The sequence below is a fragment of the Takifugu flavidus genome, chromosome 11 (genome assembly GCF_003711565.1).
Source record: "Takifugu flavidus isolate HTHZ2018 chromosome 11, ASM371156v2, whole genome shotgun sequence".
In the NCBI taxonomy this organism is placed as follows: domain Eukaryota; kingdom Metazoa; phylum Chordata; class Actinopteri; order Tetraodontiformes; family Tetraodontidae; genus Takifugu; species Takifugu flavidus.
This window is the reverse complement of record NC_079530.1, coordinates 15,380,326-15,399,983: the sequence shown is the minus strand read 5'-3', so window position 1 is coordinate 15,399,983 and position 19,658 is coordinate 15,380,326. Positions and strand designations below refer to the sequence as shown.

Sequence of the window (19,658 nt, the reverse complement as noted above, 5' to 3'; positions counted from 1 at the left end):
CCGCCAGGCCTCCCCTGACTGGCCCCCGCAGCAGATGGTGAATATTATTGGCATCCTGACGGCCTCTCACCCCCGCCGAGTGTGTAAAATTGCTAATAAGCAAGATGATGGTGGCGCTGCGTGCCGTCACCGCGGGGGGGAAAGCTCACGCTGGTGATCTAGGTCCTCGGCAGAGTGGAGGAGAGGTTTGTTTGGGCGGAGAGGCCGTGTGTAAAGGTCACGGAGGTCGCCCGGGGCGTCATCGCCGAGGTCGGTGAGGACTCTCGACGCTCCGTGTTTGGAAAAATTACCAAAGGCTTCGCCCAGAAGAGACACTTTTGACATGAGAGGTCTTCTTTATTCTGTCCGATTGGCGTCGCCACACCATTAAATCAGGCGAAGGTCGCCGCGGCGACCGAGAACGAGCTGCTTGTTTACGGGAATCCAGTGTTGTTATTTATTCCTGCGTTCTGGGTGTGACACGGCGATAAGGCCAACACTCGCCCGCTCCTCCCGCGCGCCTCATTACCCCCCAAGTATCTCGGAGGAGCAGGACGCCTCGGTGGCGGCGCAACGCACACAATCATAAACATTTATGCCGGCGTTTCTCACCGCCTGATTACACTTTTATGGCTCATATTGAGATAAGGCCAGTTGCCACGGCGATGGCAGGGCCACAGGCCCAGCCCGCCTCGCCGTCGCCGCGGTAACACCAAACTATAGTAAACGGCTGATCGATAAGCTGCGGCGGGATCGATCTGCATCAGTGGTGCCGCGTGAGCACACCTGGAGCCACTTACGTGTAAATCAATCGTTTTGAAAACACCTCACAGAGCCCCCCCCCCCCCCCCCCCCAACACACACACACACACACACACACATGGACACACACACACCCCAACACTAACAAGCCATCAGTCCCAGCTGCTCCTTATCTCACCACAAATCAACAGCCGCACAAACATCTGCTCTGATTCTTACCCCCCCCCCCTCCACCCCACCCCTCACCTACCCCCCACTCCCTCACCCCACCCCACCCCCCTGATGGCAAGGAGGTTCTGCGAGTCCTTGCAGCGCCACTTAAGCTAACCCCAGGCTAATGGCGGTCGCACGTTGGCGTGAGGAATGAGGACAAATGCCAGGGCGGGTCGCCTGTTCTCCTCCCAACCGCCTGTTTGACATTGAAGTGTGAAATTGCACACTTCAGCTGAGGAGGAGGAGGAGGAGGAGGAGGAAGAGCGGGCGGTGACCAGACTGGAGAGACAGCGGCGGTTCCTAAGAGGACGTCTGGAAAGGCCTCCCTCCTCAGAAGCCCCTGGAGGACCCTCAGACTCCTCTGCACCCTTGAAAAAGTTGACAGAAACATTTTAAACACTGTAAAAAGTTTAGGCCACTTTCACAAACAGTAAATAACACAATAACCGTATGTACAGAGGCAAATTTTCAGATTTGTTCAGATGTCAGACAGCGGGGAAGTTCTCCTGAAGTCTCTCAGGGGGGGTAAGGGCCACCGTGAGCGTGTAGCTCAGGTGGTTCGACATACGGCTGCGTTTCTGAAGGTTCCTGGTTCAAATCCCTTTTCCTACTTTTAGAGTAATGAGTGTCCAACTTGAATGTCAAAAGTCCCATGAGGACATCTGCTCCCAGCCTCCGATGGCCTGGTGGGAACGAGCGCGACCGTGAGTCACCAGCGTCTGGTTCAAGTCCTGTCTGTGCCTGATGGGGGTTAAGGGAGGGGGCCGTGTCCATAAATGGAGGGTGTTATGGGCAACAGCTGGAGTTTTACACCACACCGGTAGTTGATTAATTAATGCATGTGAGCTAGTTAGCTTAGCATGATTACTAAAAGGAGGGAGAGGTCTGCTGGACAACTTTGATTATGTTGTTATAGAAGTAAAATAAGTCAGACTTTTAGTCTTTTTAAGTGATTCCTCATCTATCATAAACCGGGGAAAAACACCAATATGTTTTATTTGCAGACGTTACTTCGGAACAAAGTAAGAACCGCTTGTTTACGTCATCATTTTAGGTGTTTTGGGGGTTTTAAGCAAAGCTACACATACAAGTTCTCTACCGTTATACTTCACACATAGGCAGCGAATATGCAAACATAATTATCGACAAGGAAGACGTCAATAAATAAATGTGACGGTGATTCAGAGCCAGCGGTCGGACCTTCTGGACAGCAGTGCCAAAACAAAGGTTCTGTTTTTCAGGGGGGAAGGGGGATACTAATATGGACCTACTGTACATCAGAGGCGGTTTTTGTGGTTTTTGTTTTTCGGGACTCGAGGTTTGGACGCGATGAGTGCATGACGGGGGGGCTCGGCGCAGGCTCCGCTTCACCGCAGGTGCGTTTCCCTGAACTCGGCGATCACCCGGCTGCCTTCTTCAGTCTGACCTGGAGCACGTCGGCGAACTCCTTGTGCCGCTGGGCCACGTCCTCAGACCGGGTCAGGAGATTGTTGAGCTCGCTCTGGAGGCGGTCCTTCACGTGGTTGACCAGGAAGAGCATCATGGCCCTGGGAACGCTACCACACGGAGGGGGGGGGGGGGGGGGGGTAATGATGAATCCAGAGTGCATTAAAAAAGGAAAAAGCTTCAATGGCGCCCGGCTAACCTTCCCCAAGAATAGAATCCGCGGCGTTTCATGACGTACCTGCTGTCAGCACTTTCATGTAGATACAGGAGGCGGCGTGGACGTGATTCAAACTGACGGGTGGAAGTGACGGAGCAGCTAATGGCGCGTCAGTACACGTAAATCAAGACTAATGCCAAACCGGACCCCTCCGTGGGGTGGGAATTGGGAAAACACAATAAACATTAAAGTCAGGCCTCCTGCTGGGACAGGTGGGGTCAGGAGGGGGTCTGATTTTCCCATCAGCCGACGTGTAGCTGGACTAATGTCAGGGGGGGCTTTGAACAGGAAGAAGGAAGTATGAACACAAAAAAAAACAGAGCGAAAGAATTTCATGGTTTAGAACACAAATACATCCATTTTATTTTGAGAAAATACAAAAAGAAACCATGTACAATCTATGTACAAACGTTTTGTACAAGACAGTTTATCTATCAGCAGATTATATTGGACAGTCAGGAAGATCGACTCAGCACCACCGCGCCACCCGTGCACCCATCCCACCCGCTCTGACCCGTCTGCTGCGTCAACCTCCTGCTCGCCGCGATGGTAACGCGCCTACAGACCCTATCTGTGATAAGAGCGACGTCCTGAATTCTTCCTGAAATGATAGGCAGCCAAAAATAGCAACAAATTATAAAAACATAAAAATTGCTGTACGCAATTTGAATGCGTGATTAAGACTTGAAGCCCGCGTCCCCTCCCTAGGTTCTACGTTCTATCGTCACTACTTCAATTCCCAGCAGATAAGTTATTATTTCCATCCTTTCCAGCAAAAAAATAGATTCACAAAAATAAAGCCGTACACTGTTAGTGATGTGTGAAGCCTCAGCGCATCCTTTAGTCATCCACGTCTGACCCGAACCCCGAAATCCTGCTCTCCAGACGCCACTTTTCGCTTATAGTGGGACTTCAACGGACCCCCCTCTGGACCCCCCCTGCACCCCGCCTGGCACTATACCGGCACGGAGGCGTTGATGGCTTGGATGTTCTCCGTGCCGGTACAAGACTGCGCTCTCACAGTGAAGACCCCGATCGGACCCAAATGACTGAAGGATGCTTCGCCTGAACTCGTGGCACTTTAAAAAACACTCTAAAACTTTCAGAGGTATACAAACAATTCCAAGACATCGCACGGACACGTATGACGGGGCGAAGGCGGGCGGGACGACGAGGGACAACGGGGGTATCAAAAACGACCTTTGCACTCCGTGGTGAGCTCCTGTTTGGGATTTGCGTGGCGCTGCGTTTAAGGACCAGGGAAACGCTCTGTAAACAAATGAGAAGCGGTAGGTGGACGCCGAGTGGACAAAATGGAATGTAAACCCGGTAAATAAGTAAGAGACAGGGAAACGAAGGATTCTCTCCCTCCGGACCGGATCGTTCGCTGGACTGGCGCTCATTTCCACGTCTGCGACGGGACCCTTTTTTGAAGTCTGTCTCAGCAACGAACAATCAGCTTGTCAATTTCTTTAGCCGCGAGCTAAAGACGCACAAACGGCCCGATTACGCGCGCACACGTGTTGTTCTGAGCAGAAATCTTTTCGCTACAGTGCGACACCGACGTGGTCACAGGTCAAATGTTCACTTGAGGACGAGGCGACGAACGGACAAGCACACTGATCTGATTAGAACCCCTCTCATCCGCTCGCTGCGCATGCTCGTTAGCGGATAGCGAATTAGAGCTGCTCAAGGTGACCTAGAATGAGGGGGGGGGTTACAATTGATACTTTATTTACATCCGTAACTGATGCTTTGATATGATGTCGTACTTAAATATAATATCTTTTTCAGCTCCTCTGTCTAGAAAAATAACTACAAATATATCGTGTTTAGTGATGGAACGACGCGACCGTGTTAGTGCGACCACCTCCGAATCACGGCTGGGTTTGGATCTGACACGCACGTGTTGCATTTGGGAACACACGGGACACAACAGCAGGTTTCAGACGTGGGACGTCTGGACTGGCCACAGAGAACATCCAAGCACTTTCCTGCCTCTGTGCCAGTCCTGTGCCAGGCGGGTGCTCGGGTCAGAGGAGGACCCATTCGTGCCCACTTTTATGCGACATGTGGCGTTCTTTTTTTGTGTGTGTTCCCATTTTAGCCGCAGCTGCTGGTCCTGCTGGCTCAACCATAGATTGCTTTTCGATGCAACGTGGCGTTTCTCTTTGTAGATCCAAACCCAGGTTTATTATATCGTATCCCGAAGATGCACTGTCACGCACAGGCCAGCGGGGGCGCTGTAGGGCGTAGCGATGGGCGATGATGTAGCGCGCGCTCGAGTGCGTCTGCTGCGTCATGACGTAAGACGACCTAAGAACAGAAAACTGGCATGCCTCCTACAGCCTAGCAGCCTTCCCTCCCCAACTTCCTTCCTTCCTTCTTTCCTTCCTTCCTTCCTTCCTTCCTTCCTCTCCTCACCGGGGGAACCTGAAGGTTCCGTCGAAAAGAAACTCGTTCGGTTTTAGTGCAAATAGAACAGAAGCAGACGGGCGATACGATGCCGTCAGACCCAGCGGGCTCGACGTGACACATCTGGACAAATCTTTGGGTGATATGATCAGTTTATCGCCGCAACAACTCGTCCTCTGAGGACCCCCCCCCCCCAGTCCGGGAGGCCGGTCGCACAGCGGTGAACTATTGCAAAGAATTACAGGAAGTACTCTTTTTTTTTTTTTTCAGCTCATAAAATAATTCCAAAAAAGTGCTAAGGGGAAGGGGCTGTACAATCCTTATTTGATTGTCATTATGTACATCACTATGGATACATTAATAAATAAAACAATGTCCAAGAGCGTGGAAGTAACATTAACGGTATACACATAGGAGGTCCCTTCTAGTGTGGGTCTCTGTCCAACCCGTGAGCTGAAGAATGAGTGAAGGGAAGTGTGTCGGTCTTCAACGTGGCCGTCGTTATCATCGGTACACACCCCCTTCTGAGGGTCGTCTCCCCGGGTTTTCCTTCCAAAGAGCGTAATGAGAGCCTGGTGAAGCGTCGGGAGAACCGCGTTCAGCATTCATCCTCGACCTCTCTGATCGGTGGAATCAGACTACTGGTGGATTTGTATTGGTTGACTTGGTTGGCCATGTGAGTGCTCATGGGCTTGATCTGAATGTTCCGGGGGTAGGCATTGTCCGCTTCATCTGTAAACCATTTCTTTTCTGGCGAAAGACGAGGCGGGAGGGGAAGAAGAGAAGGCAGAGTTAGCTTGGAATACAACACGGCACGAGCAGCAAGCACGCGGCCTCAGTTTAAGCAACTTGCACAGCGTTAGCGCTCCTGGTTCCAGCTAATGTCACTGCTACGCTCGGATCTCAGGGCAAGTTCTGCTTTTATTCTGACAGTCGTTCTGAGAGAGAAGAGATTTAAAAGACTTTTCCTTGTCATTCCGGAGAGCTCTTTTAAGCGCCCTGTTTCAGGGCGCGGGGAAGGGGAAGCGATGTGCGCCGGCTATTAGAAGTTTGTAAACTCGTCTGCTGAACTTCACAGCGTCGGCGCTGTCGTTCAGGATGTCACTTCCTTTTGGGGAAAGTTGTAATATCAAATTTTAACTTTGCTAAGTGGAGCAAACCTTGTGTGTTCATGTACTCCCTGTGTGTGTGTGTGTGTGTGTGTGTGTGTGTGTGTGTGTGTGTGTGTGTGTGTGTGTGTGTGTGTGTGTGTGTGTGTGTGTGTGGGCTTGAGGCCACGGGTCTGTGTGTTCCAGAAGTGCTATTTGATGTGCTGAATGGCGCCTGAGGTGAAGCAAGATGTCTGCCATCTCTCTCCAGAGTCTGATATGGAGAACTGGCTGATGTCGCCTCAAACCACCATATCAGGTGCGCTGGGTTACAAGTAGGGAACTTATTGACTCAAATCCCTGTTCAATTTAGCCCCCCGATTGGTCGCGCTGAGCTCTCTCCTGGTGTGACCAACTGCGAAGGACCGGACGACTTTTGGCTGCTCGGAGGGGTTTAAATAAGCCTGACCTACATGTCCGATCCTGATTTATGCAGTGGGGGGGAAACTTCATGATGATGTCAGGACGATACTAATTTACCGAGTTCGACGGGAGGAGAAACATCGAGGTTGAACGTCGGTAACGGACATTTAACAGCATTCGAGAGGAGGGAAGATGCACAAACACGCAGACCTCTCACACAGTGCAAACCAGAACAGAGTCCAAAGAAAAGCAGAGAAGTGCAGGACAGATGAGAAAGAAACCATGAAAGAAAGGTCATGGGGGGGGGCTCTTCTGGATTAACCTCATGCAGTGTGGGGATGGTCCTGGTCATGGGAGGGGGGAGGCAGCAGAAGCAGACGCTTTGCTTTCTCACGCGAAAGCAAAGCTTAAACTGAGGCGTGAGGTTCACTCAGCGTTGGGACAACATGAGAAATGAGTCAACCCCCCCCGTCATAACAATATCCACAGGACATAGTTATGATCAGAACTCCAATAAAACTTGCTAAGTCATGCAGAATCGTTAACTTGCGTACCTTGGCCCATTCTATTCATCCTTGTTGCACTTCAGAGAGAGAGGTAAGTAATCTACTGTGAGTACGTGGTATTTACAGTCAGTACACAACACCAATCCATTTAAAGCTCAGTTGTGTTACAACAGTGTTGAGACTAGCGTACATCTCGGGCTGAAGATGTATCGAGGGCTGAACATCTACGGAACAGTTCGTCCACCATAACAAATCTGCATGCTTTTAGAGCGGAGGTGCTTTGAACTGTCCTTCAGGTGTAACACTGCCTGCGGAAACATCCAGAAACATGGACATGCGCTACAGAAGCACGATGGGCGACACTGCGGACGGGCGTTGGTGGGATGGGCGGGTCGTCCAGGACCCACAGACCAGGCCGGCTGATCGTGAGCGCCGCAAAGATTCCACAGACAAAGGGTCGTTTACCGCACAAAGACGGGGAGGCGAGACAGAACAGGGACAGATGCAACAGGACTCGACGAGACAGCGGGTTCAATCGGACCCGGTTTCCAACCGACGCGAGCGGCGCGGCAGCTAGCCAGGAAACGGGCGTCGTAGCTAGCTCATGTTACGATTTCAGCCATGATCGCAGGCGGGTGATGGTGAGGGAGGTGTAGCACACGGTACACAGACAGACCACAAACACGCCGATACACAGCCTCCACCAGGTTCTGCACACAAACACGGACCAGGACGCCACAGGAGGGACACGTACTTCTGTTTGTCGCGGGCTTCCCGGGTCTTACTGCTGCGGTTCTGCCGGTTGGAGGGTGGGACGGAGTGGACGGAGGAGCTCTTTTTGCTGGAGGAATGGGAGGAGTGAGAGGAGTGGGACAGGCTCGTCCGGGACTGGCCCGCGTTGTGGTCGAACTGCATGAGGCAGAAGATCAGGTCGGTGGGCACGAGCTCGAACTCGTACGGCGGGTTTGTGATCACGTACCTGCGGAGCAAACATGGGAGAATGAAGCTGGTGGGGAAGGATGGGGGGGGGTCAAAGATGGAGAGGCGCCAACATCAGACGGTCAGAGGGGCAGATTTAACTGTTTCGGATCTAAGGTACCGTTTTGTACACGAGCTGGGAACACTGAGGTGAGCGTCTCTTAATCTGTAGATTCCAAAACACAGCATGTTGTAGGTCTTCAGAGCCTTACAGAACAAATCTCCATAGCAACCCCCATCCTAGTGAGACAAGAAAACAAAGGCGAGTCAACGTCAACAACAGGTCCGATTAATGATCCTGATCAGTGGAGCTGAGAAATCCTCTGGAAAATCAGTGTGATTAGTGATGTTCCGCCCGACGTGTGGACGCTAACGCTAACGTGCTCGTCCGCCCGTGGCCGCTCCCCCCGCCGCAGGATGTGTGCTGCTGGGTGCTGCCAGAAAGTGTCAACTTTGCATACAGGTCCGCTTACCCCCAAGTCAGCAAAGGGCCCGTCATAGAGGGCCAGCTGGGCCACGCGGCACCTGTCCCTGTTGGCCAGCGTCTGCGGCGTGCTGTAGCCTCCTCGCAGGGCGTTCTCCTCCGCCAGCAGGGCCTCCAGCTCTGGTGTGGCTCCTCCCGTCACCAGCGTCCGGATCAACGTCAGGATGTTGTCATTGAAGTACGTCTGCAGACAAGGGGGAAAGATCCGTAACCTGGCGCCGCGGTCCAGGCCCCCCCTCCCCCTCCCCCTCCCCCGCCCCCTCGCCGTGCTACACGTGGACGTTATGAGCAATCAGACGCAGCACTGCTGATCTCCACACGCCGCCACGCCCGAGTGGCTTCTCAAACAGCGGTTTAACTGTGCTCCGCGGACGTCGGCCTCTCTCGTCCTTCAAGCCGATGGGGACCCGCTTTCGCCGTGCGGAGACAGCCGATGTCACTCGGCAGGCGGGCCGGAGTGGCAGCGCGTCTCCGCGGGCCCCTGACAGGCCTGCGGAGCCTCATGATGGATGAGCACTGTCCATTAGCCGGTGTCACCTCTGACCGGCAGCAGACTACAGCTGACGCCTGCTCCGCTCCTGCACGGCGCCGCTCTGACCCCCCCCCCCCCCCCCTCAGAGGGGGCGGCTGGGATGAAGCCATCAGTTGCTCACCAGAAGTGAGGGTGAAAAAGACGAGGGGAGGGGAAGTCGCTCTTCTCTTTCATCACCTTAAAATTCCGGTTATTGCTTTGCCAGAATAAATGACAGGTCAGGAAGGACGACTGGTCGTGGCGGGTGGGGGCGGGGCTCCCGCCCGCCACGACGGGCTCTGACAACTCACCGCGCTCATGAGGGAGTCGAGCACGCTGACAGCGAAGGCGGTGCCGCAGGCGAAGGGCTGAGTGAGGTACAGCTCTGTGTCCGGGTCGTCATCGTCGTCCTGGTCCAGGAACTGAACGTTGGAGTCGTTGACTGAGGGGGAGGAGAGCAAGTCAGTCAGTACACACACACACACACACACACACACACCTGGGACCCGTCTAAGCTTAAGAGGGAGCGTCTGTGGTGTGTAAGGCTGATCAGAACCATGATTGACATCATTTGGTGAGTATTTAGTGGCCATAATCCAACATTTAGGACTCCATCTACTCTACAGAACATGCACGTTCAAACACAAAGACAAACCACCACTCCCGGAGAAAGAATTCCAGCTATGAAGCAAACGGTGGAAACCATTGTAGAAGTCCCAACTGTGGAATATTTCAGGTGCTTTTAGTATCGGAGACGGAGATAGCGAGCAGGAGAGAGCGCAGCTCTCTACAGTGAGACTCCAACAATGGCGACAGCGTCACAAAGACACCCGTGCACCTGAGAAGGCATGCTGAGTGTTCAGTTCCCCTCCACGAAGGAGTCCGTCACAACATCAAAGAGCTACATTAAAGGAAGCTTACGAAAGTTTTCCATCTGAAAATGGATAAAATGTGCTCAATGGATGGTTGAGTGGATTTAAATGGCCAAAAACAGGATATTTTTTCAGCCTCGTCTGCAGCTTAAGTGTCAGAACACGAAACAAACGCTCCATTTAGTGCATCTCTTAGATGCAGAAAGGGAGCGGCACACATGCTTTTAGTTCTCCTCTGATATCTCAGAGTTCTGGTTGGGGGGGAAGAAGAAAGGACAAAGCAGGAGAAACGATGTGCAAAATACACAAATTGCTTAAAAGATGCTTTGATCTGTCTTTGATATTTGATTTCTTTCCAGGCTTCTGGCGGCTGTGGAACAGAAACGTCAGTCAGAGAAGCGAGAGGCTGATGCAAAAGGACCAGGGCCAGAAGACTGAACTGGGAGTGTGTGTCGGTGTGTGTGTGTGTGGGGGTGTTGCTATGAAAACAGCCACAAGGACAGATAGAGCATGATCAAAAGCCTGTGATGCCACTGGAGCGAGGGAGGGGGGGATACCCCCGAAAGAAGAAGAAGAAGAACAAATAAATAAATAAAACACTGAAATGGGCCAAAACAAGACAGTCGATTTCAACCAGAAAAAAGAATTAAAAAGCAGAATGTGTTCAAAGTGAAGCCATGGGAGCAGCGAGGGCCTTGACTGCAGCCAGACAAATCAAGACAAAGTGATGCGGAGCGGAGCGGCGAGGGACGAGGGCGGAGGGCGAGGGCGGGGCGAGGGCGAGGGCGAGGGCGAGGACAGCAGCGGGTGACAAAGGCTCGGCTTACCCAGCTCTGTTATCATTTGTATGCTGGTTCCACTCTTTTTTTCCTGACTGAGTGAAACCAGTGGCAGCAGTTTGCCAGGTTTAGCTAACGGCGGCGAGACGGCGCAGGGAAGGGAGAAACGGGGAGGTTATTCACAGTTCTGAAGGAAAACAAAAGCAAAAAAAACTGCATTTTCTCTGCCTCTGAAACCCTGGCCTGGTCCGGGTTCGCTCTCGGACCAGGAGAAGGCGGCACCTCCTGGATTACATGTGTCACAACACTGCAGACAACAGCGAACTCCTCCGTGGTTGGACGACAAAGGGGATGAAGACGCTCTTATCTGCAACACCTCCCTCCCACGCAAAGCCAGGAGAACCCGGCGCCTTAATGAGACGTGAAGCGCTAATCTGCTGCTGGCAGCCTGAACCGGACGCCTGACGCTGCGATTCCAGCGAGGAACGAGCGCTCTTACGCACATTCGGAGTTGGCTTTGAGAGGCGCGAGCTGCTCAACCACTGGATGTGTGAGAGCAGCGCGGCCACGCCGGCGATTCCGTATGCAGGCTGATGGGAGCGCCTCTCTGCAGGTAATGGCTGCTCCGCTTCCAAGTAATATTAGCTAGCTCCTTTTCCCCGTTCTGGCATTTTCTCAGCTGGCCTCATGCTCCATTGCTCCCTAATTGGGTCAGGGGAGACAAAGTGGCCGGCCTCCGCGGCTTTAGAAGCCCCCTTGGAGATGTAAAAGTTTCATGAGTCCCCACCACCAGTGGGAATACAACCGCTGCCATTGTTATTAATAAATGGACCCATTTTGCAACCCAGGCAGTTTTCTCCCCCCCCCCCCATATCTTTTCATCCCCGTCCCTCTCCCACCCTCTCCATCAGGCTCTCCTGTGCATTAGGAGACAAATTGCAGGATGGGAAGTTCAAAAGATGCCCATCCGACTTCCTCCGGTTACAACGCTCCAGCGAGCAAAGGCGGCTCCCGGCGCCTGCAGGTGACGCAGGTGAGCTCGCCGGAGCGGAGAGTCGAGCTCATGCAAACATCAACTTCAGTTGGGTAAAATCCTCCACCGCTGCCATGGAAACACCACCAGCCCGCTCAGTTCACCTCAGATCAATTGCAGTTTTTCCTCTTTTTCAACAGGAACGATCGACTCCGAATGAACGGCGAGTCGCTCGGACATGTGTCGCGAAGTCAGGAGGTTATCAGCGTTAGTGGGGGGGGGGAGGGGGGGGGGGCTGTCAGGTTTACCGAGTTCTGTGATGATGGGGATGTTGGAGCCCGTGGTGACGGAAGCCTGGCGCACGAAGCCATGTACTGGACTGCTTTCTGGAGATGACCGGTCCATTCCAGGGGGCGTGAAACCTGCACAACCAAAGCAAACAGCAGCTGTGATTGGAAGAAAGGAGGAATAAACACAGGTAAAAGCACAACGTGGTAGCATGGTTAGCATTAGCATTGTTGGAGGTGCAGCATAGGTTAGCAGCCTAGAAACTAGAGCCTTCTGGTGCTGTGGCATGAGTTCGCTTCCTTTCTCCTCATGTCTAAATTAAAAAGATATCTCCCAAAGTAACAGAGTTCCTTCCCAAATATTTTTTTCCACAGAACGTAATAACATGTTGGCCTTAGCGCTAGCATAAGCTCAGAGCCTGCCCTGCTGTTAGGCCTATGGCAGGAAGTGGAGGCCAGGGCACAAGCGTGTTTCTGGCGTGTGCTCGCGCCATCGTACGTGACATGACGGCGATAAAAGCTGGACGGAGACGAACAGGGCACCTGTCTTCAAAGTGCAACACGGCTCCTCTGCTTTTAGAGGTCAGCCAAGACATATTTAGCATTCACGTCCCTCCATCAACCAGCAGCCATAAATTTTAAATGTTGTTCATTTTGTTACAATAAAATTGGTGAAGTAGATCCTAAAAACCTTTTATGGGAAGTGGCGTGGCTGAGAACCATGAAATACAAGTGCAAGTGACAGGAGGATGAATCCACATGACTTCACATTTTTTGCATTTCCTCAAAGTGACAAGTAAACACCTTAAATCTGTAATGCTCGATGCATAATGCATCAGCTGTGTTTTGACATCCATCATTTACTGCTGACTGCGGCAGAACGCCAGCCCATAGTGCCACAGCCCAGGAAACATAATGCGGGGAATATATTCAGGTCACAAACTTTTAAAAGAACTGTGCATTTTTCATATGTGTGTGTGTGTGTGTGTGTGTGTGTGTGTGTGTGCGTGTGTATTTGTGAGTTTTTCATCTCTGTCAACAAACTCAATGAGCTGCTTACATTACAAAAGAGACCCCCCCCCCCCCTGCAACAGGAAAGACACCAAAGAGTTTGACTACACAACAGGAAGCACACATACACACACACACACACACACACACACACACACACACACACACACACACACACCGCACTCAGGCGTGGGTAATCAGACCTCTTGTTACACCAATTACTGAAGTTGGAAATAGCAGAGGGCTGACGCTTCCGTGCACGTGAGGAGCACCAGCTCAGACAGAGCAAACATCATTGTGTCGATGCCCATAAACGACGACGTTCACTCCACCCCGGAGTGACAGCCGAGTACTCCCGTCGCATGCTAGCAAACCTACAGGAAGATGGGGTTTTAGGGGGACTCGGGGCCTTTCCAGAGCCGCCCGGGTCCAGAAACAGCGAGCTGGACAGCTGCTAAGACCTTCGCCAGATCCGCCAACATTAGCTCAGATGCTGCGCTGCTAAATCTGAAGGACATTTTTGACATTAGCCTCCATTTAGAGAAGCAGTTTAGCACCGCCGTAGCTAGCTTACTTTTAAATCCGCAAACCAGTCAACCTGAGGAAAATCCAGTCGATGGGACATTTTCTGTGCGTTTCTCTATCAATCGCCTTCATTCTGCTTTCATTTTTAGAAATCTGGAGCCGTTTGTTTAATTCTGACAGTTAACACACGTGTCTTAATGGCCGGGGTGAAGAATCAGCCCTCCGAGCCCTGCTCGTTCCACTCTGATGCAACAACAGACGTGTGAGATCTGGGTTCCATGCCCCCTCTTCCCTGTAGCCCCCCGGGCACAGCCGTGCTCTGCGGTCGACTACACGCTGCAGCAGCCGTGAGAAGCTCTCCCCCAGGATGGCGCCTGTTTACTTATTCATCCGCCTTTCCGTGTTTTAAATTCCACGTACAGTGTCTGAACAGGAGTACTGCTCGGAGGGAGAAATTCCCAAAACAATACCTTTGAAACAAGAGGAGGGTCGTGCACGCGCGTGCACGGCTGCACGTCGGGGCGGTTTGTGCGCACGCCTCCGAAAGTGAAGTATTTATCACTGAAATGGGCGGCTGATGGACGAGCCAATCATTGATGACAATAGGCTCCATCCATCCACCCAGCGGGCGGAGGGGGCCCCGCTCGTCTATCGGGGACTTCCCGAGTTCCCAGGACTCAAAGATTTACACGTGCCCGTCCTTCCTCGGCGCCACGGCCATCGACGGCGGGTCACTCGCGCCAGGCGGGCGACGGAACCGTGTCGGCGTTCTCCTGAAACACCTGGAAATGTTCTGCACTAAAGATAATGTTTGTTGTTCAAACCTCCCGACTCATCAGCCAATCAGAAACCGGGATCACCTGTTTGCAGGGGCGCGTGATGGCAGGCTGTGTGTGTGTGTGTGTGTGTGTGTGTGTGTGTGTGTGTGTGCCGCTGTTTTGCTGTGACTAATGAGGAGCAGCTGAATGGGCCTGCCTGGTGATTTGTACTTGCTGCTTAATGATGATGAGGCCTGATGGGACGCCAGGTTCATGTGTTTGCAAACATCCACAATCTGTTCCAGACGATCTGCCAGACACCAGATCGGGGGGGAGGGGGGGCATCGAATGACACAGTCGCGTTGATTACATCATTAAAAAATATTATACCGCGCGTAATTACCAGGAACGCGGCTGAGAACAGACAACCGACGCAGCGGAGACGCACAATATTTCAATTAAGAGCAGTTAGGGTGTGAGCCCCCCCCCCCTCCACCCCCTCCACCCCCACCATGTGACTGCTCTTTTGTCCACAACCTGTCCCCTGTGGGCAGCGGTCCAGCAGGACACCCCTTACCTTGGGAATTAGCCTGTAAGACCCCGATGCTGTCATCAAACTGCATAGACTTGATGTTGAGTGATGCCAAGATGCATTCCTTGTCCTGCAGCGAGGCGTCTTCGATATTGTTCTGATTGGCTGACAGGATTACGCACATGTCGCAGAGGTTGATGTTGACAGCCCTCAAATCTGCCCGACTTAACGGCGTCCCCTTTAGCGTGAGAGGAACAGGGAGAGAGAGAGAAACGGTTCACAAGTGAGCAGATCGGAGCTCTGGGAAATTAGTTAACAAGTATTCTTGTTTGGAGGCGATGACATTCCACGGATGGAAGCGGGCACTCCGGAGTCAGAGACACGGACTAATCTAAAGGCTAGCCTCTGCTGAGGGCTGTGTTTCAGATTCTCCTCTGATCATCAGTCAAGTCAGGCCTAACAAGCTGGAAGGCAGCGGGCTGCACTCCGAGACGGCTTCTGCAGCTGCGGCACATGTGAGCCCCCCCCCCCCCCACCCCCCTTCAGACGTGCAGGATGTGTCAGTGCTCCGGATGAGACAGGGGAGGGCCGAATGATCACTCGATTGTGTGATCACATCAGCGTGACGATGGCTCTCAGGACGTCAGTGTGCACATTAGCCTAAAATGTCAGCGCGTCGCTAGCTGGGCCGAGATCTCTGCCTTTAAAAGCCTCTCCTCTGGCGGCGGACTGGTGCACTCACCGGTAGGATGGAGACCTTGGGGAAGTTGTGCAGGGTTTCCCATTCTCTCCGCAGATAATCTAAGGAGCCCACGAAAACTATATGCTTTAGCTCGTGGAAGTGGAAGTTACTGGCTCTTAAAGGCATCACCAGGTTTCGCAGCCCCACCAAAGCAGACGTGACATCCCCAAATATACAGACCACCACATGGCCGCTCAGCACCGTCATGGAGGCTTCGCTCCGAGTCTGCGGGGAGAGGAGGGGAGTCAGGAAACCCGGAACCCGGAACATGGTCTCTGTGGTCCGTAGTGCAGGATTCCACTCACCAGGATGACTTTTTCGATCTCCTTTGACGGGCACCAGTGAAACATCCCAGTGGAGTCGTAGCGCTTCACGTTCATGTCCATGTTCTCGATTTGCTCGTTGCCGGGGATGAGAAGAGGGTCGTGACGGCTGGGAAGACACACGGACACACAGAAAACAGGCCGAGACGTGAGGGCGTCTGCAGCACACAGAGGTCAAAGTTTCGACTCTTTAGAGGAGGTTTTTAAACGAGTGATGAGAGAAGCGGGTCCTGGCGGCGCGCGGCGAGACGTGAGCGCCGCCGCCCGAACGGCACGACAACACGAGGCCAATTACCAGCTTTTACCTTCTCTTCCACTTCCCGACGCCGCGCGGCTCCCACAGTAAAAGCTCCGACAGGCTTCGCGCCCTAAATATTTCAGGAATTTGCCCAATCACATTTTTGCTTCTGCAACTGACGACCATTAATGTTTCAGCGGCACGTCACAACCAGACAAGCTAATCCACAACAGGGAGTTTTATCTGCTGTAGCACCGACCGAGGACGGACCTCTGCCGGTCGGCTCGGAGCGCCTCTCTCGCGCCTTCCATTATCCCACCAGACGAGCTCTCGGAGTTCCTCCTTCCTGCAGGAAACGGCTTCAACATTGTGCTTCCTTCCTCAAACATTTAGCTCATTTAGGAGCAGCGGCGCGCGCGATTCATCTGCAAATTAGCCTCAGTTAAAACAGCCCAAATGCAGAATTTTGGAGCGTTGCGGAAGCAACGACGTCGGAGGGAGCGTTCGAAGAGTTTGACATACATCTTCCTCACTCTCATCTATCAGCGCCGTCACCGGCTGACGAGGCTTTGATGCCGCTTTCCCTTCAGTCTGCATTCCAGCTGCATACCGTCGCAGGAAAAGTTAAGTTTAAAACCCCAAAACCCCCCCAAAACTGTCAATTAGCCAGCCTCTCTCCTCTATCAGTTAGTGCAGGTGATAATAACACTGACAGCGTTTAGTGTTTTTACACTCAGCCTGAATCTTTCATCCAAGGCCGCGTGTTGCACCAATCAGCTCCACAGAGCGCCCGTCACTTCAATCTGCTCGGCGCCGCTTGCCTCGGCGAGGGCGCTGACTGGCGTCTGCAGGCGAGCTGCCGCATCAGCTCCCACTGCCAAGACAGCTATCTTTCACAGAGCTGTCAGCGGCCTGAGTGGCAGCCTGTCAGACGCCGCGCACGCCGCCTCCTTCCTCTGCCTTCTCCCTGCCTCGGGTCGAGCCTACCACAAGATTCAGTATGGGGGGGGGGGGGGTTGGCAGACATGACGTCTGAGCGGGGCTGCCACACCCAAGGGACGCCAGCCGTGGGTGACGCTGTGACATCTCCTGCGAACCACGACGACTCGTCAGGAGATGCTGGCGGGAACGAGGCTAATGATTTGGCGCTAATGCTAACGACGTAGCCGCGGCGAGGCCCGGGTGAGAGGGATGTAGCATCTGAGCGCTAACGGGGTTGTTAATGAATTATATATTTTGTGTACCTCGTTAGCTTTTACCACCCATGCACGTTTTCCTTTTTTTTTTTTTTATCTTTCCGGTCAATTTGTTTTTGCTGATATTTCCCAGATCTAATATTTTACCAGAGGATTATTTTCTCTGGCACTGCCCCCCCGCCTTCATCCTTTCAGGGTGTGTTTCAAACAGAGTTGAGTTATTCCAGCGTATCACTCTGCCGTCACAAAGCTGGGGATGTGTGTGTGGGGGGGTGCGCGCTCCCCCGGCCCCTCTCTGCCAGACGAAGGCAGCTTTGAAAATTTTCCCCATCATGCAAACTGACAAAGGCATGCTTCTCAAAAGCCCACAGCCAATCTGTTGATCATTATTTATTTACAAAGGCCTTCGGGCTGCGAGTCCTGTAAAAACCATACTTGATACGTATGCTAGCTCTCTACCCCCCCCAACCCGCTTGTACAATAAAGTATCCCTTAGGCTACCTCAAACAATCACTTTTCATTGTGCATAAAATCCACCTTGTAAAGCACAACTGTTTAATATATACGCAGTTGTACGTTGACAGGGGCAGCTGTGAGGGGGGGGGGGGGGGGGGATGATGAGTAATTTGATGTTTTGCTGAGGGCGAAGTCTTGGAAAAGCAAAAAGCAAAAAAAAAAAAAAAAAAAGAGAAAATCTCCACCTAATACAGAGGACCTGTCATCCCGGCACCCAAGAGCCAGCAGAATACAGAAGCAGCCCTAAAGCAGAGAAAACTCTGACACCACTTTGAAGCCTTTTCAGAACCGAGTAAATAACTTGCAAGACTTATTATCACAGCGAGATCAAAGCGGAGACGCATATATTACCCTGCAAACAGGGACCATCGACGCCAAAGGAAGGAGGCGAGAGAAGGTTTTGTGCTTTAAGTGAGGCGAACGAAGCGGCTGCTTAAACTAGCGCTTAGCTGGAAACGGGCCAGCATCCACCCGGGCTGGCTTCTTTTGGAGCGGCCGTAGCTCTGCGCCTCTGAGCGGGGGCATCTGAGAGGGTGCTGCGATGCAGACCGCACTGAAGGGTACGACTCTGCGTCGGGCTAATGGCCGGGCCAGCGAGCGAGGAGCCTCGTTATGTGCTGCCTGCGTGGAGAACTGAGGGGGAGGCGCCGCCTGGGGGGGGCTCGCCGTGCACGGAAGGAAGGTCCAGCTCAAACGTGTGCAGAGAGATGTGGAGCAGAACCAAAACCAGGCAGAGAAAACCGAGGGTTCAAACTTTAATAATGAAGACTCGGGAAGGGGGGGGGGGGGGCTTCTTATGTGTGCGGATTGAAGGGAAACAGGCGTGAACGGTTGTGTTCTTTTGGATTTTAGGAGCTGCAGGTTCCTCTGGTGGGACGAGCGTCCTCTTCAGGGTGTCCTGCTGTACATTCAGACGGCTCCATTAAGAGCTCGGTGGCGGTCCTGCCCCCCCCCACACCCACATCCAGCCCTGTCCCGCCCAGCTCCAGTTTTCCACGCCGCCTCGGAGCCCGGCGCGCACAAAAACCTCCCCCCTTTTTATCTTTCAAAATCAATTAACGGCGATTTAATTGCGCGGGACGGGATAAAAGGAAGGTAATATCTGAATTCATATTTGATTGCGATGCTACATCTCACATATGGCCTTAAGTAGCAGGAGCGGGGCGTTCCCGCCACAGAGGGGCGGCCTGAGGGCAAAAGCAGCCGTGCGGCCCCTCTGATTGGCTGCTGGTGTCATTAGTGCCACCATTGTTTAAGGAGCACATGTGGACCAGAGCGGAGGAGGCGACAGCTGGGACTTTAAAGCCGGAGGAGCGTTCAAACGGCTCCTCGCAGCCTGTTTTGGTGACAGAAATCTGATTTCAGCTCCGTCATTAACAGCTGACAGCGCCGTCCCAAACAGCCGGCGCCTAACGGGGCACCTCTCCTTCCTCCTCTCACCGAGCTGCTTACCGCCTCCTCCTGCCACCCTTAATTTGCCCCCTCCCATCCATCCAAACTCCCACCATCTCAGCATCAGCAGCGTCTCCCTCTGAAGTCTCTCCCTCCCTCCCCCCCTCCCTGGCATCCCACTTCCTCTCCTTCCGCGTTTGAAGGTCTGGAAGGAGGACGGGCGTCTCTTACCTCATCATTTTGGGCGAGCAGTTGGGCGAGTTCCGCATCCCTCCGTTGCGCTGCTTCTTTTTGGGCGAGAGGGTTGACGGATGCTCGTCTTCGACTGCAAAAACACGCACAGGATGTCAGGACAGGCGCGGAGGGCTGGGAAAGGGTTCCGGACCCGACACGGGGGAAAAAAAACAACCAAATAATAGCCAGCAATCACTCAACCATCGCAAACAAAACAAGTGAACGGAAGAGAATGAACACAATAAAGTTTAGCGTCAG

At 52.9% G+C, this 19,658-nt stretch overlaps 1 protein-coding gene across 26 annotated transcripts in view; it reads right to left on the bottom strand.

Annotated features, from left to right (window-relative positions):
- Positions 1 to 2,947: 2,947 nt before the first annotated feature.
- The window catches only part of kcnma1a (potassium large conductance calcium-activated channel, subfamily M, alpha member 1a), an 86,034-nt gene continuing 69,323 nt past the window's right edge, over positions 2,948 to 19,658 (bottom strand). For 9 of the 26 annotated variants that reach the window (XM_057048080.1, XM_057048083.1, XM_057048079.1 and 6 more), the window contains 12 exons: positions 19,398 to 19,491; positions 15,807 to 15,933; positions 15,502 to 15,726; positions 14,805 to 14,997; positions 11,955 to 12,068; positions 10,722 to 10,805; positions 9,334 to 9,464; positions 8,501 to 8,695; positions 8,149 to 8,267; positions 7,804 to 8,028; positions 7,098 to 7,126; positions 2,948 to 5,782 (listed from right to left, as the gene is read on the bottom strand). In XM_057048080.1, the coding sequence (XP_056904060.1) occupies positions 5,631 to 5,782; positions 7,098 to 7,126; positions 7,804 to 8,028; positions 8,149 to 8,267; positions 8,501 to 8,695; positions 9,334 to 9,464; positions 10,722 to 10,805; positions 11,955 to 12,068; positions 14,805 to 14,997; positions 15,502 to 15,726; positions 15,807 to 15,933; positions 19,398 to 19,491 (1,688 nt within the window). In that variant the 3' untranslated portion in view covers positions 2,948 to 5,630. Of the gene's footprint in view, positions 5,783 to 7,097; positions 7,127 to 7,797; positions 8,268 to 8,500; positions 8,696 to 9,333; positions 9,465 to 10,721; positions 10,806 to 11,954; positions 12,069 to 14,804; positions 14,998 to 15,501; positions 15,727 to 15,806; positions 15,934 to 19,397; positions 19,492 to 19,658 lie in introns of those variants that run through there. The other 17 variants (XM_057048093.1, XM_057048086.1, XM_057048095.1 and 14 more) reach the window with 9 other exon arrangements.